The sequence below is a fragment of the Argiope bruennichi genome, chromosome 10, assembly GCF_947563725.1.
Source record: "Argiope bruennichi chromosome 10, qqArgBrue1.1, whole genome shotgun sequence".
Lineage (NCBI taxonomy): Eukaryota > Metazoa > Arthropoda > Arachnida > Araneae > Araneidae > Argiope > Argiope bruennichi.
The window spans coordinates 51,921,346-51,938,731 of NC_079160.1; the positions used below are offsets into that span (position 1 = coordinate 51,921,346).

The 17,386-nt window shown below is 30.6% G+C and overlaps 1 protein-coding gene across 2 annotated transcripts in view; it reads right to left on the minus strand.

The window, feature by feature from the left end:
- LOC129988803 (low-density lipoprotein receptor-related protein 1-like) overlaps positions 1-15,940 on the minus strand; it is a 51,854-nt gene extending 35,914 nt beyond the window's left edge. For both annotated transcript variants that reach the window (XM_056097075.1, XM_056097074.1), the window contains exons 1-9: positions 15,835-15,940; positions 13,297-13,410; positions 8,180-8,311; positions 7,009-7,128; positions 5,520-5,639; positions 3,430-3,543; positions 2,220-2,339; positions 313-531; positions 58-229 (exon numbers count right to left, since the gene is read on the minus strand). In XM_056097075.1, the coding sequence (XP_055953050.1) occupies positions 58-229; positions 313-531; positions 2,220-2,339; positions 3,430-3,543; positions 5,520-5,639; positions 7,009-7,128; positions 8,180-8,311; positions 13,297-13,410; positions 15,835-15,895 (1,172 nt within the window). In that variant the 5' untranslated portion in view covers positions 15,896-15,940. The remainder of the gene's footprint in view (positions 1-57; positions 230-312; positions 532-2,219; positions 2,340-3,429; positions 3,544-5,519; positions 5,640-7,008; positions 7,129-8,179; positions 8,312-13,296; positions 13,411-15,834) is intronic.
- Positions 15,941-17,386: the final 1,446 nt, after the last annotated feature.

Genomic DNA, 17,386 nt, shown 5'->3' on the forward strand with positions numbered 1-17,386 from the left:
ATGTGCAAAATGATCAACTTTGTCAAGGGAATTTTGCACGAAAGAAAAAAAAATTACCCTTCAGGTAGATCTAATGCAAGTGCTCGTGGCTTTCCAACATTTGTACTGTGTAAAACGTGACACATTGAGCCGTCCATTTTGCACGCCAGAATTTGTTTTAAACCAGAATCTGCGAAATACAGATTTCTGGCAACGTAATCGACTGCTATGTCTTCAGGAACTAACAGACCTATTAAAAGATAAATAAGAATTTCAGTTTCTTCTGCGTCTCGATCTTACTGAAAATACGAAAAGCATTCTAAAGAAATTTACCGTTGTTTAAAACTACGGAAAAACCAGTTCCATCAATTTTCGTAGCATAAACAGAAGACCTGTTGGAAATTTCCACCCAATAGATCTTGGATTCGAGTGGATCGGCATCTACAGCAGCAGCTCGAAATACAGCTTTGTGGATGGGGAAATATCGTTTTGTGCGTAGGTAGATGGCTCGTATTTCTTCCAAGGTTGAAAATATAAGAAGTGGTTCCGGATCTAGAGCAAAAAGAACACCGATATTTAAACTTTGGACATTGGATTGAATTGAAATATCGCTTAATATTTTCTTAGGAATGTAAAATCAGAAGATTTCCAGGTAAAATTCTTTCAAAATGCTATAAGAAGAATTCCAAGTGTAATAGAACTTCGTACATTCGAAGTAATCAGAGGGATCAACTAAAGTACCAGATGATTTTTGCCAGTGGCAAACTTGGACAAAGAAAATTACACAAAGACACTTATCACAATTGACAAATTGTTATGAATTTTGGGGCATCAAATATTTGATTATATAAATACTTCTAAGTTGTTTTCCGCTTCTTAAAGTTAATTTTTAACATTATTAATGATTAAAAATACAACCAGTTTTCTTAAAATCGTTAAGTATTTTAAAGCCAACAATTATTTTTTTACTTTTCAGTGCTTAATTTATATTTCATTAGTCTTATTATAGAGTTTGGAAATAAATTTCTCCAATTCACTTCTGAATGCTTCCATAAATATGGAATTAAAATTAAATTAAATCTATTAACTGATAGTTAAATTTTGAAAATATTAAAATAGTACATATCAGAGAACATAAGCATGAAAAGATTCAAAACTTTACACAACAGTAAATGAGAGAAAATCTATAACAAGAATCCATCATTACAAACATGAAACAAATCAGACGAAATATATAATTTACTAAATTTCCTTGTATTCAAAAGGACTTGCAAATACTGAATAAAGCTTAATTTAATATTAAGAGAGCCAATAGTATTAAATGCTGAAATTTTCATGTAAACTTAATCAAACGTTTGATTTTTATATTATAGTTGCATCCCACCGCACAATTCCGGTAATTGAAATTTTGGTTCTCAGATTGCTTGACAGTTCGGTAATTAAGCCAACTAATTCGTAAAGAAGCTCAACCTTTTGATTATGGTTGATCGAAAGCCTATTGTTTTAAGACTAGTAATTTTGTCAAAAGAAAGAGCCCAACAAAAATGCCTAATGCAAAATTAATTCCTTCCATTTGACGTTCGACTACTGTATTAGAAATCAATCGGAAACTGAATGGAAGCGTCTGCATAAGGAAGCGATACTGCCTTATCAAACCCGATTTGAAATCGGGTATCAAATATGAAGGTAGGCAAAAATTACTTTACAGTTAGGCCATTGTTTTATCTCCTACGTAGATGGTCTTATAAAGACCGTTCCAAGATTTTTAAGTCAATTCAAAGAGAAAAATTCTAAAAATTGCACAACAGCAACTTGCCACTCCCAATTCTTTAATATTTCTAACTTTTGTCTCTTTTTATGTTACCCCACAGGAGGTTTCTTGGGAGAAATTAAATTTGTAAGCCGTGATTAAATACGAGCTTAGGATATAGTTTAATACAAACATTTAAAACATTTTAGTAGCAAGAGCTTCATATTTGGAATAATTAAAAAATAACCATTAGATTGAAAAATTGAATCAACAATTCTGTGTTCATTATTAAATCTCTGGAGTTGCATGTTTGAGTTTATGTACAAATATATAAACATGTTGGTAGACTTTCGCAACGAGTGTAACAAAATTTTTTTCACAAGATGCATATTTACTTTTACATGCAAGCCGATATAATTAGAAGCTCGAGTTACATAACATTTATGATCCAAAAACTAAAAATTACTGAAAATGTAAATTTTATACATACCTGGAGCTTTGCATGTGTTATTGACCAAATCATAACCATCCATACAGGAACATTCGTACGATCCAATCAGATTGGTGCATTCTTGGCTACAAAATCCTTCGGTCAAACATTCATCGATATCTAAATTAAGAAATGCTATTACTTAATATATTTCAATATTGAAAATTTGCTCCAACAAAAGCATATGTAGCTTGGATCAGGTGGCACGAGTATCGATCATGCTCAATAAATTAACACTTCAATAAAAGGCGAAAAGATGCCATTTAATGAAGTGTTAAATACCTGGGTAAGAGACTAGTTCTTGGTACATTTAATATTTTCTCTGAAATGGAATAAGAAATTGTATACCTTGCTTCTAAACTATCAAAAAACTCATTTAATAGTCACGTAACGTAGAATTAAACTGTTTTGGGATAAGTTAGCTTTACATCACCGATTCCTATAATTTTAGTTCGATAAAGATCTCCTAAATTAAAAAAAAATTTCAAATGAACATTCCCTGTCAAAAACATTTTTTAAATATCACAAAATTTAAATCCTTTCGTTCAGTTTTATTTTCAGGTTTTTAGACTATTTTAAGGAACATCGTATTTAACATACGAGGCAGAAACTACAATTTTGAACAAGAGTAAAATTTATAACTATGTATTAGCTATTTTTAAGTTCATTGCATTTTAAAATTCGATTGAATGCTAAAAAATATATAATGTAATAAAAATAGGAGGCATTTGGATAATTCGAAAAAGTTCAAAACTGAATAATATTTCTCAAAGTGCTAAAAGTCTTAATCTAGATCTTCCTGGAAAAGTTTAATAGAAAGAAGTTCGATCGATTTTATAGCCAAAAAAATGATTAAAAATATTTATAGTAAACAAATCTTGTATTTCTGAGGAGTTCATACTTTGGAGCTGCTTTTAAGGAAAGCAAAGAACTTTGAGGGGAGAAATTTCAAATATGAAAAGCATAAATAATCTTAAATACTTAAATATTCTGGATATTCTTAAAACTATATCTCTAATTTAGAAAAAAATTAAAAATTCATTTCAAGTTTTAAACAATTGCAATAGTACTTTTTATCTACAAAACTGCGAAGCAAGAGCTGTAACTTATTATATAAAAAAATTTACTATTTCGTGATTTGTTTGAAGCTACACAAGTTTATCTATAATTGACAGTTTATTATGCTGTTAGAATATTGAAAGGAGTTTACCTGAACATGTTCTATTATCATTCTGAAGGTTGTAGCCAGCATCGCAGAAGCATTCAGGGCCATTTGGAGTTGGTCTGCAATTCTGGGTGCAAGTAGCATTAGAACAAACGTCACCTAAAAATGCGTTCCATGAACTCAAAATATTTTTAATAAGTCATTTTATGATGAAATGACTCGTGTTTAAGAAAATGGAACGATTACGAGATTAATATATTCACTAATACGATTAGCCCAATATTCGGACTGTAATTCAATGCTCCTTCACTGCCATCTCTGAACTGTAGTAAGTAGTTATCTAATTAGATGTCCCGGTATAATTATATAGAAGCGAATCACAAGCGAGTCGCGCGGCAATCAATATGAGCAGTATTCCACTGTAACATATCGAGCATGCACCTGTCATTCATTTAAATTGTCAATATAGTATGTGGATACACTGGCTACCAAAAATTAAAGTACAACTTTTCGTTTGTCTAATTTGAAAATTAATGGACATACAAAAAAAAAATGAGGAAATAAATACTAAACAGTTCTTTAATGGATACAACAGAAATTTTTTAATTTAACAGAAACATGATTTACAACAAAGAAATGGAAATGACTACATTGGAAAATAACTACATTATTGGTGAAAACAATTTTATGTGGAAAAATTGTCCGGAAAAATGACAAAAGTTTGTTCTTATAAGGAATGTATCCGTCATTACCTGCTATGCATTGGTGCCATCTGCTTTTCATACTGAAAATTAAGTTGGTGGACACTGAAATGGAAAGCTAAATATCCAATATTGTAGCTTATAATAGCTGGATATGTAATATAATATAATGTTGACGGAATAGGAGTACATTACAAAGACTGGGCAGTTAATATATTGTAAAATCTCTCATGCTTGCATGCACGATATTTATAATACACATAATCCTGCTCATAAATACTTTTAAACAAAAATGAATCGTTTCCAAAATGCTCAATCGTGTGTTAAATCGACGCTAAACGGCTAATTTTGAAAATGCACTGAAAGACTTCGCAATGTCTCATAACATGGATCCGTTTCAATCCGAGCATTTTGTTCTAGAAGACATGCTTCATATTGACACCGAGTTACAACACCTACTGGAGATCGTTAGTTTTTTCTATCAGAAGGAAGAGAAATGTACGATGGGGGCGCGAAGACACTTTCACAATATAGGTTTGTCATTAGAGTTTCTAACGAGTAATAATTACATCAGTTCATTTGAGCGGGTGCTTGTCACTAGTCTTATTGTAAGTCATTCTCCATCGCTTGCAGCTTTAGTACCTTAAAAGAAAATAGAAGTTTAACAATACTTCAGTAATCAGAAAGATTTGCTTCGAAAGGAATGAAGCTTGCTATTTCCTATGTTTAAAAACGGGTATTAAAATATTTGCTGGAGATTGATGCTCGCATCTTCAAGAGGTCATTGCGAATATCGATTTCTAACAAGTGTAACAATAATGTAGCATCAGTCAATGTTGTTTTAATGCCAGAATGCTAGATGCTCAAGGCAAAGGAAATGCTAAAATACAAGACTAGTAAAATTTCGATAATTTCTCTAATATTATTCGATAATTCCCATATTGAGACATGTATAGACAAAGTGTTCCTTACAATGCTTATTCAAGTATTTTACTGTAATTATGGTGGCAACACTGATGTTGAACACCTACAGTCTTGTGAAAGCGATTTCAGATTCTGCCTACATGCTTTATTTTCATTTAATGCGAATGCTATCGCTTTCAGCATTTAGTACATTCAGTAATCAACTTATAGCATCTCCAATATTGGTTACACAGTCGTCGATAACATTTCTTGCCTATATATTACACGTAATGTATTAACAAATTGAAAAAGATATTTAAGAATAATTTTAATTAAAACAAATATTTTCAGACGTTCACAATTATTTGATAGACATTTATTGTTGATTAAATACATAAATGAAATTTTATTTAAAAATCCTTTGTTACTGAAGCGTAATCGTATTTCAAGGATTCCAAAAACATCGACGCATCGGCAATATTCTAGAAACATTACTTCTCAATAATTAAATTTCAACCGTAAAATTCTTACCACAGTGGTCCCCTTCGTCACTTCCATCGGGGCAGTCTTTTTTGCGATCGCAAACTAGTTTTTGATCAAGACAAGTTCCAGAAGAGCACGTGAACTCCGTCTCGGAGCACAATTTTTCTTCTGCAAGAAATTAAAAAAAAATTGAATTTGAATTCCTAGACAACTTATTTTGAAAACGAGCCCAGTGAAGATTAATCTGAGGATCAAAATGTTTCTAAATGTAGTCATAATACAAACAGCAATAAAATAAATTTTGTAATAGTAGTAAATAAAATAACTGCAATTTTGATGGATTGAATTTATAATGCATCTTCCAAAAAGTACGGCTATTAAGAGAAATGGCACATTAAAGCTGTACGGCATTTTACAAATGCTAATCAACCTTTCATTGATATATATGTATCATACTGAAAATACAATTTGATCCCAGGTTTTTCTAATAACCTAATACAAATTTGGCATTTCTAATAAAAGAACATTTGATTTAATCAAATGAATATTGACAAGCCAGGAGAATCGCGATTTAGTTCTGCAGCTGTTTAACCATAAAATATTTTGAAAGGTTAAGATTTAACACAAAAATTTGAGAATTTGGTTACATTTGGTCATGAATCTAATAACTGAAGAATTATAGCTGAAATGGTAGTCGGAATTGTAGTTATTTGTTTATTGAATTCTGTATAGCTCTCAAAAGCAGGACATTTGAGGGTTATTCAAATACAAGCACTTAATTACAATGACATGCTTAGTCATAAGTGGAGGCAGGAAATTCTTTATGAACTTCATTATGAGGTAGATGAAAATAGAAAATAAATGTTTCGAAACACGTTTAAATTCCGCAACACAAAACAAACACGAGAAAACAGACACTCGCTTTGAATACCATCTAATAATGACCTCTAAGAAGGATCATGGGAAATATATCTTGATGTTAATAAAGTAACGCCATCTGTTGTATCAAAAGGAAAGGTAGCCGTTATGTAACTACTACAATTGTTTAATTATTTGCACTTAAATTATTTAAGGGCAAGGAAATCATATTTGAAGCGTTGAAAAAGAATATACATCTGAATGGCAAATAGTGGGTTGTACGTAATACATTAGAGATTTAAATCGCTTAAATTAATTTTTTGTTGAAATTTTCATTTTCAGAAAATAAAATTAATAAATACTAATTTAATTAGAACTTTAAGTCTAAATTAAATTACGTAAAAAAAGTCAATTATAAAACTGCAAAGCATTTTTTGGTTTGTTCGAGGAAAAATTTAATAAATTACATGCATTGCATTTCCTTTCCTACATTCCATTCATTTCAATTGCGTTTCCTGTCATAAATATACACATCTGAAAATCAGACTTCTAGAAAATTAAAAGTTGAAGTTTCTCTCGACATTTTAGAATTTTCAGACCAGATTTAAACCTAATCGCAGCATGATGCCCTAGTATTTTTTTAAAATAGTCAACTTTGAGAATTTACGAAAAATTTTACCTTTTGGACAAGATTCTTCATCAGATCCATCAGGACAATCTTTCTGGTCGTCGCATTTCCATTTTGAGGGTATGCAGTGATTATCTTTGCACTGGAAACCATCGCACAGAGTATCGTTCTCTGAAAAATGGTCGATTATTCAATTTAAACTTGTGGGGTAAAATATTATCCACTTAAAGTCAAAGTCCATTTAAAACTAAAACTATTTTAGTGCAAAAAAAGTCATTCTTTTATTATAAAAATCTAATGCTCACATTATCTGGATCAAATTTATTGGAGTTTTACCTATTTAGATAGAATCAGTTTTGCTCGTTTTTTTAAATACGAGCTAGAACAAGATATGCAAATAATTCTAGATCAAAATTTAATTCAATAATAAGTAACTCACATATCCGACTATTTGAAAGTCTCATCAAGGGCAAATTATAGAAAGCAAATTTAAAATGCAATGAATGCGAGGCAGATCTCGAATTCGAATACAAAACTAATTTTTAATCAGATGAGAATCGTTATTTATAACATCCGATAAAAGCTAAACAGCCTTATTTAGAAATTCTCTAACAAGAAATGATTTCGAGAGCATTTATACAAGAAAAGATATCGGTATTTTTACAAATATTGACTTGATACGATTTAATTTAAATCGTCTGTTGAAAGATTTGGAACTAATTCAAGTACTATAAAAGCAGAATTCAGCTAAAATTAGGATTTTTAACCTTGAAGAGTCGGTTATTCGAGTACTTTTATGATACCCTAGCGTGTTATAGAAATTAGAAAACCGAAAGGATCGAATATATTAACAAAAAATTTTTATCCAAAAAAGAAAACAGTTAAAGTTGCCAACATTTTTGTAGTTAAATATTTTAGAGCGAAATATATTAATGCACTTTCAATACGAGTTATTGACTGGAAAGAATTTTGTACGTTTAATCCTCAAAATACATTACCATATTCAAAAACACATTTACTTAGCGTGTATAACTGTAGCAGTCATAATCATCCATATTCCTTCAGAAAGTTAAAAATATTTAATAATTTAAGATTGTTAACTGGTCAGTTTCATTGATTTATTCCCATGCTAGCTGCACGAATTTGCTTAAATTTCTTGAAATGCGAATTAAAAATAAGCATTTAAAAAAAATTAGCGAAAAAGATTTAAAGGATGTCTTACTGCATTCAGTTTCATCTGAACCATCTTCACAATCGTGTTCGCCGTCGCAACGCCATATTTCAGGAATACAGTGTCCATCTATTAGGCACTGGAAACTATCGCTTTCGCAGGGTTTGTGTAGAATACCATCTTCTGTAAACGAATAGCTAAATAAGCGATGCTCAAATAAATAAAAAACATCTTCAAGAGAATAATAGAATAAAGTTTCCTCTAGATGCAGTTAACAGGCAACATATTTTGGATACACAACTATTGTGGAAGAGGAAAAGCAAATCAAAATTTCCTGTAACCATAGATTTAATTTCAGAAATTTAAAACTGGGAATTAGGATCCTATTAGCACAAAATAGTGTACGATATCTCTACGATGTTCTTCGATATTCGAAATGTTGGCCAATATCGCGAAAATATAATAGCAATGTCTTTGGACATTGTGCCAATAAGGGTAGCAACTTATAAAAATCCATTTCTATCTTAACTTGATGTCTTTCCAAATGTTCGTTGCAGACAGAAGTACTCAAGGTTGAATGGATTCATAATTTGTTTTAAAATAAATTTGAAACAGCAGGATTTATAGATGGTGCTGGTTGTTCAGCAACAGGTGGGATTTCAGTTGATTCGTTTGGTCAAATCATATTCACCGATTCAGATTTGCAATTCGAAATATTATCAATTAATATAGATGCAGCTTTGAAGTTTATAAGTGACAATATGATTTCATTGGGAATTTTGAGTTGATTTGCATCTGTTGAACAGGGAGAATCTATCTGCCTATCATCGGAATATGTAGACAGCCAGCCGTTGAGGTTTCCTCTGATTTTTCCTGAATCTGATAAAATTTGATCAAATATATGTTGACTTGTTTACGTTTCTCTTAAAATTGGTCCAATCCTGTAACCTTTAAGATAATTCACAGCCTGAGAATAGGTCGAATAGCAAATATTCCCAGTAGGATTGATACAAAACTTGAATGCGTATCTCTAGGAACTGTTTAAAGAGGAATCTTGTAGGGTTGATTTCAGCCCTTATCTGTCCCAAAAGATTTTTTTTATTGTTGCTGCATCATTTTTATTGTTGATAAATAGATCATTTGTAGATATTTGAGCTTGGACAATTTTTTTTAAAATTTTATAAGAAACTCGTATTTTAACTGAAAACCTCGATTTCAAATTATCAGATGAATAAGAATAGGAAAAGGCACGATTTCCTTTGCCTTACATTGCAGATTGCCGTGATCTTTTCACTGTAACTGGAACAAGTAAGAGTTCCGTAGTTAAAAGCTTTTAAATGCTCAAAACGCTGGTAATTGAAACAGCAGAACAGGATTAGAATATTTGATTACTAAATTAATCTTGCTTTGGAGAGCCAGGTAGATTCGGAGAATAGAATGACTGATATTGTTTTGCGTCAGTTTTCCCTCTTGCTTTTTAATACGAGTTCTGATATTTTGAATCACAACTCCGGAATCATTTGAACTCTTGTATTGGTTCGTGGAAAAATCTTAACACAGGAAATGATCTGTTTAGGTGTTTCATGTCGAATGTTCACTAAAAGCAATTGTTATAATTTATTTTTTTATTTTCACAGTTTGTTGAACTTTCTTCTTAGAAGAAACTTGGACAGCAACTCCTTAAAACGAAGTCTTTTGCTGGGTGTTACTTCTCCATTATTGCTAGCGATATCTTTTATTAAAAAAAATGGTGAAATATGAAACATTTCATTGTGAGGATATACGGTTCTGCATAAAAAGAATCGGAAGGCTGTGGAAGATGTGCACATGTAGTTGCGATGCCCAATAAAGGAAAAAGGTTCCTCCCCCATTACGATATCAGATGGTTCTTTGGTAGACCAATGACACCAACAATAACAGAAACCGGTCCTTGGTGCTTCTAGTCTGGGCGCTTACTTCATTGTTAACTCTGGATCAACCACGGGAGGAGTGATCCTCATCGTCAAAACAAAGAAAACGATTCCAACACTTAATCACTCAAGGGACTATCATTCTGCGAACTAACCGAATTCATTCACCAGAGACCATAGAGCCTAGTAGATTACGCGGTCCCTGGTTCCACAACAAGGACGTGTCTAAAGTGTCGCCACGTCGGTCTTAAGTTATCAGATATAAAAAAGCAAACAGAGCGAAAACAGCTCCTCATGGAGAGCCATCTCTTACGGAAGAGAAGCAGGGAATGTAGAATGAAATATAGACGAGATATAGGAGGATAGGATGCATGGATATTTCGACAATAGTATACACGTGCTCACATAAAGGCAAAACCCTTAGGGAATTATTTATAATCAAACTCTTACATAATGTAACTCACCATATCAACTAGGGTACTGGAATCTATAGATATTTAGCTGAAGGAGGTTATGAACTATTTTCACTTGTATCCGCTCAAATTTCTCAATTCTATATTTCCACCAATACCTCAATTTCTGGATGAACTATCTATTGAAAATTTAGTTTTACGAATGAAATCTGTAAAACAAATACTCCGGCTAAATATCTTAAAAACTGAATATGCCATTTACTTTGTTAAATAGCAATTTTAGCGAGTCGTAGTACGAAAATTTCACTATCGAGAATTTGTCAGAAATTTCTCATACTTGTAGATTTTTTTAAATATTCGCAGCAGCACGATTTTTAAAGCTCTATACCGTTCATCTATTTCTGTTCCTCATGATAGATTATACGGCAACTATTACGAAACAAAAAATGTATCCAATATCGTCATAATGGTCAACAATAACTCCAGTAAGTAAAATATTGAGAGTATTCAACAGGACATTAATATAGGACATTAAATGCTAAACTATACACATTTTTAAAACTTAAAATGCTAGAAAATTCGATCGAAGCTAAAACCGACGTCATTGAGAAGATTTTAAATTTTAAGGTAGTGTAGAAATGGATTTTTATCCGATAGTGTGCTTTGAAGTTGTTAAAAAACATTAAAATTCCAATTAGTTTTCATTTGAAAATTTTTTAAGTTGATGAAATGTCCTTTCACAGAAAACGAGTGCTTTTGAAGTAACTACTTAACTCTAGAATTGGCTATGTTCCATGTATAGTGTTTTGAATGATTTTTCTTCATCACATGTAACAATTTGCAGATCATGTCAGCCTTAACACGTTATGTTAAGAGTACTAAAATTAAACAAAATGCTGGATAAAGTCGAAACTTTTCAAAATACAACTTAATCGGAAAATACACTAGGCATGATTTTTCTACTGAGCTCGTACAACAAACTCAAAAATTATAACCCTACTAAAAAACTAATTTAAAACTTTCTTCATTTGTATTTCTCAGAGTGCTACTGCACATTTCAATTTTTATATAAAAAAAAGACCATTGCAAATTTAGGAAGATTAGTTGCAAACAATTTCAGGCAGAGCTATCGAAGCCGTTTAGAATAAAATTTAAGAACGAGTTAAACAATTTGCTTAATTTTGATATCGCAGTAAAAGATTTCAAGGAAAAGGTAATAGCTCAATTTGTATTAAATTAAGGCAGGTAGTAATTTCAAAGTAACACGGTAGGTAGTAATTATTTTAATCTATACAATTAATTGTCTCCACCTCGTGAACCATCTGCTAAGTCGAGAAGGTTATGCAATACCGAAAAGAAAAATTGTAAACTCACGGCGGTATTCATAGATGTCAAGATTTAACACGGAAATCAGATGAGTGTAAGAAATGAATTTGTTTAGACATTCAACAAAAGTTAACTATTTTTAAAAAAGAGAGCAAGTCCAGCACTTGGCCTCGATTAAAAAGAAACCCGCTTAAATAAAAAACGTCTTTATCGAGGAACTTGGTGCTATTTAAAGCGCCATCTAATCAATACTAAGGCCGATGCACCCATAAAATTTTAGTTCAGCTACTAAATGCATCGATAAATCAGTTTGGAAACAATTGTTCAATTAAACTCAATCGTAATTTGAACAATATATTACCACTCGAGCTACTGTCACCCATGGATAGAAGATTTAAATCTGAATTTGAGTAATCTTTAATCTTAATTTAAACTCATAATTTTAAAACATGAACTTGAAATTCCTGCAGTATTAAAATAAGACTGGAGTTCTTTCCAGAATTTATTCTAATACTTGAATGTAAAATGTACTTGGTATACTTATTTAAAAAAAAAAAAAAAAAATGGAACAGTACGGATTATCTCTATATAGATAGGACATTCGATTTCTTTTGGCATATATCTGAATATAAAAAATAAAACAGATCTAAATTATCTAAATTGAAATATAAATATTTATCATCGCAATCGATAAAAAAATTCGAACTTTTGCAGATATGCCTTGGTTCCTTTAGAAGATAAATACATCAAATCATATTTTCTGAAAAATATAAGAAAGCGTGTTTAGAAGAAGCAAATCAAAGGATTGAATATCGAACTGTGTACTTCAGAGACTTGTAGAATTTTTTTCCAATAGATTCCAATCTTCCAACATCGGGTTATTTTTATTGCTATTTAAATAATAGAATGTGATCATTTTCCATCAATTCCACGCTCCAGTACGGGAAAAAATTTCGAACAATTTGGATTTTTTTTTGTTTATCGCAAGAGCTAAGGTTTTGACTATACTGGGATAAACCAAGGTTAAAATCATGTCAATGTACAATAATCAAAAACGGATATACAAAATACACAAGTTTACAAGAGTACTTAAGAGAAAACAAGATTTACATGAGTGCATAAAACTTTATACTTTAAAAATACAAAAATGAGCATGTGGGGTCTTGCCAAGTAAAAAAGGTAACGGAGTGTTCGAGTTTTGAAAAATAGCTAACGCTGAGCATTGAAATTTGGACATTCTGACAGTATATGCTGGACACGCATTTGACATGTTGAGAACATAGGTGGTTATTCATCCTGCAACAAGTGAACATGGGCGAGTTTAGTATGCCCAATACGCAAGCGGGTTAATACCGTCTGCTTTTCAATTCGGTAATGAAAGCCACAGTGGCTCATGAGGTTTATTAGTGTGTAGTTTGTTATTTTCAAGGTCTCACTGAGAAAGAAAAAATGTCAAATAGAAGCATAACGAAAACTAATGGGGAAAACTCGACGAATAGTAAGTAGATGAATTTCTTACCGCAGTTTTCTTCGTCTTTCATGTTGCCGCAGTCATTTTCACCGTCGCATCTCCACAGGTAGGCCACACATATCTCGTTACCACAGTCAATCCAATCATCGGGACAGCTCGAGTCTGGAAAATACATCATTTGAAGAAGGGCATTTGTTAATAAACTTTAACTTCGGTAAAATACTAAAGCCGGTTTAAAAAGTTGTTCCATGCTTGATTTATAGTTCCTTTATCCTGGAAATTAAATCACGCATCCTGTTTGGGGCTTGTTAATTCAATTACCAAAACGAGTAAAAAGATAACCAGATATTAAACATTTTTTTTATGTAATTGCTGTTTTTCTTGTACGTTTAAGTTTTTAATTCTATGAAAGAGACATATTCATCGCAAGTATTAATGTTCAACTCTCTGACGACTTAATATTTTTAAAATCACCATTTAGATGCGATATTTGCAAATAAGTTCAAATATTTTTTCAAATAAAGTGAACTGATACTATACATTATACAATAATACGAGAAAAATCTAACCGTAAAAATAAATTGCGGAAACGCGTCATGCAATAGAAAATAGACCGATTGCCAGACCATGGAAATAGCTGTATAAGCAACAGGAGGTTTAAACTGAAATATTAACTTTTTATTGGCTTTGATTATTATTTAAATGTTTTTTAGCAGTTGGATTCTTATTTGCGATCAAACTGATGCATAAAAACTTGCAGTTTTAAAGATTTGCGCAATAGAAACACATTCACTTCTTGTTTCAAATCCTTTGCTTTCAGCCTCGAGTCGGATATATCGAATGATAGAATTTTATGTTTGAAACTGTAACCCAAAGTAGATAATTTAGAAATTGAAATTTGTAGCGTTTTGCTATCTTATGCATATTTATGATTATGGATTGAAGTGATTACAGAATACGTTATCTAATTAAGAAGCTCGAACAAATCACGGAATTAATGGAGACATGTTTAAAATGTTTTGTTTTTTTAATAAAAAAAAATTGAAAATCGTTTGCAAATAAACAATGGCAATATTTATCACTATTAGCTTTGAACCGATTTTGGATGCAAAACTAGTAGTTAAAATATATTGGATTCGATGAATATGCAATATTCTGAGGTATTTATAGACATAAATGATATACATTTCCAAAAGTTCTACTGAACTCAAAATTTGTTATTTTCATCATTATACCAAAACATAATTATAAGAATGAATATAAAAATATTTAAATTTCAGGGCAATTTATATTGTCAGATAACTTATACAATGGACCGCCATGTTCTTGTATTATACAGCCTTCAAATTATCACTATTTAAGCCTATAAACCGAATTTAAATTATTTAAGTCTGCTATCATTCTAAATGAAAAGTTACACATAATCCACAAACACTTGCAATATTCTATGGATTCCGAGATAAGTCAATAAGATGGCATATTTTTGAAATCCGAAATGTCATCTAATTAAATAAAAAACGCAAAACATAAGAAGTTAAACTTGACCATTACAGATTTTAAAGTAAATACCAATTTGTAATTCATGCAAATAATTGTAAAATAGTCAATGAAGTTTGTAAAAAGCCCATTTTCTGTACATATTTAATCTTAAAAAACTTATGAAAAATTCACAATTAGATTGTACAACAGCAATTCATTTCAGTATTAGTGTTAGATGAGTCAACTCGTTTTTTAAAAATTTTAAATAATGAGTGTTTAATTAAGTAATTAAATAATAAATTTTATTTTTAAAATTAAGTTTTTTTAATTTCATTTTTTATTTTTAAATTTATTTAATTATTTCTAAAAAATTAAATAATGAAAGCTTAAATAATTAAAAACTTGAATAATATATGAAGTGAATAAATAAAAAAAAAAGAATAAACATGAATTTGATGTTTACAAATCTTAAGATGTTACGGAAGAATACTGCATAAAATATCGAATAGCAACAGAGGTTCGAAGTTTTAGTAAAATAGAAGTAAAAGATTCAAACTGATTATTAATAAAAATTTTAAAATGAATTTTAAAAATCATTTACTCCATCTTGTTTAACACTCCAAATCTATTAAAAGCAAATGTAGGTCGGTATAGAAATTGTTTTAACGTTAACATAAGAATTTAGTTTATGTACACAGAAATTCGTATCAATTATATTGTATTAATAATGAATGATTTCATTTCGTACGAAATGCTGATTGAAAGCAAGGACTATTTAGCTTTAAATCACATCATTAAGATTAGTTATGCTTAAGTTAAAGCTTTGGTGTACTAGCTAACATATACTGCCTGATCTAGTACATCCAATTATAAGATTACTAACATTTATAAATCGTTAATTAAAACTGATTCAATTTTTTTTAAATGTTTGTAGAAATTTATCTTTGATGCTTTTTAATTTCTGCCATAGATCAAATAAAAATGAAATTCGTACAACAGAATACGTTAGGAAAATAAAATGCCGATCACACATTATTAAAAATTAAATTTAACAATGAATTTAATAAATAAAAATAATGCGTTCAAAGCATATGTATGTCGGCTTACCTGCAAAGTTCTCGTTAAAAAGTGTTAATACGATTAATATACAAAAAATAAATCGCGTCATCGTATCACGCGAAAAAGAACTTCGTGCCAGTTGTTTTAACGCGTGAAATCTTCTGGCTTTCATCTTATATATACGCGAAGTTCCTGGATCACTGACGTCATCAAAATATATATTTAAGCGCCGATAGTTTAATAAAAGCTTAAAGTACGATTTTTAAAAAATTAAATTGTAGTTATATTTTCTTTGAATTTTATTTCTATGCCATCAGATGATTAGCTCAGTTTAATAAAGTCAGCATACGTTTTCGAACTAAATCCAATGGAATTTCATTGGAGTCTGTTATTTTAAGTTCAATAAGCTTTTTAATAGCCTAGTAGATAAAATCATGCTTGTTTTGCTATGTATATGAGATGATATGAAAGATTGTGAGTTCGATCCTGGCCATATTGATGCTTTAGCTTTCAGAGTATTCTGTGAATCTTTCTCAAAACAAATGGTTATTCGTAAAAAACTAAAGTGCAGCCTACATTCAGAATAATTGTAGAATCAATTATTTCATATAAATATACCATGTTAGATGAATATGTATTGGTTAGTTTGTTTCTATTAACCCGGTATTGCTTAATTTCCGAATTTGAAAATCGAAACTAGACGATCGTTCAGACTTATGAAAATAAATATAATCAATCCCAACTGTTTGAAATAAAATAATTCTTCTTCCCGTGATTATTGACATTTCATCGACTTTTAAATGAGTTATTTTGATTAGCAAATAGATAGCTGAAAGCAAATGATTTTTTGTGAGCAACGCAAACTCGCAATGGTGATATAAAATTTTATTAATGATTTTAGTTTTGTGGACAAGAAAAAATTTACATTTAATATTACACTTAAAAGTTTAATTATTCAATACTAGCCGCCTTTGGCGACCAGCCGGTTAGCCAATCTTAATGTTCGTTTAAATTTTAATAATTAAATAGCTTGAACCGGAGTTTAACCCCCTTCTTCACCAAGTTGCGATAACGCGCCAAAGCTGACAATCTTTATTATGCACTATGATTAAACATCTGCTCCTTTGCTTTTGAACATTTCGCAAGGCCGTTGTTGGCGATTTTTAAAAGCAGAGGGTTAAACTCCGGTCGTACCATTACATATTTTACGCAATTCCAACTTTAATAGATTCTTCAGCAAAATATTTTAAAACTTCAAATTTTGATAGTCATATAATTCACTCATAATATTATAAAGGCCTTCAGTCATAACGTAATATGTATCTCTCTCATTTTCTGTTACCCCTCGTAGAATTTATGCTTTAAATTAAAGTGAAAATGATTAATCTTCAATTAATATAATAATATTTTTTACTGAAATAAAGCATTTTTTTTTAATATTATGATTACTGATAATAGAGTCACTGAGCGTTTAAACTTTATGGGCACTAAAGAATATCTTTCTTAATTTATGTAATATCTCAAGAATTTGTCAACAAAATTTTCTCAGATTTATCATGAACAGATCTATTAATTAACAATGTTTAATTTTAAATGCATC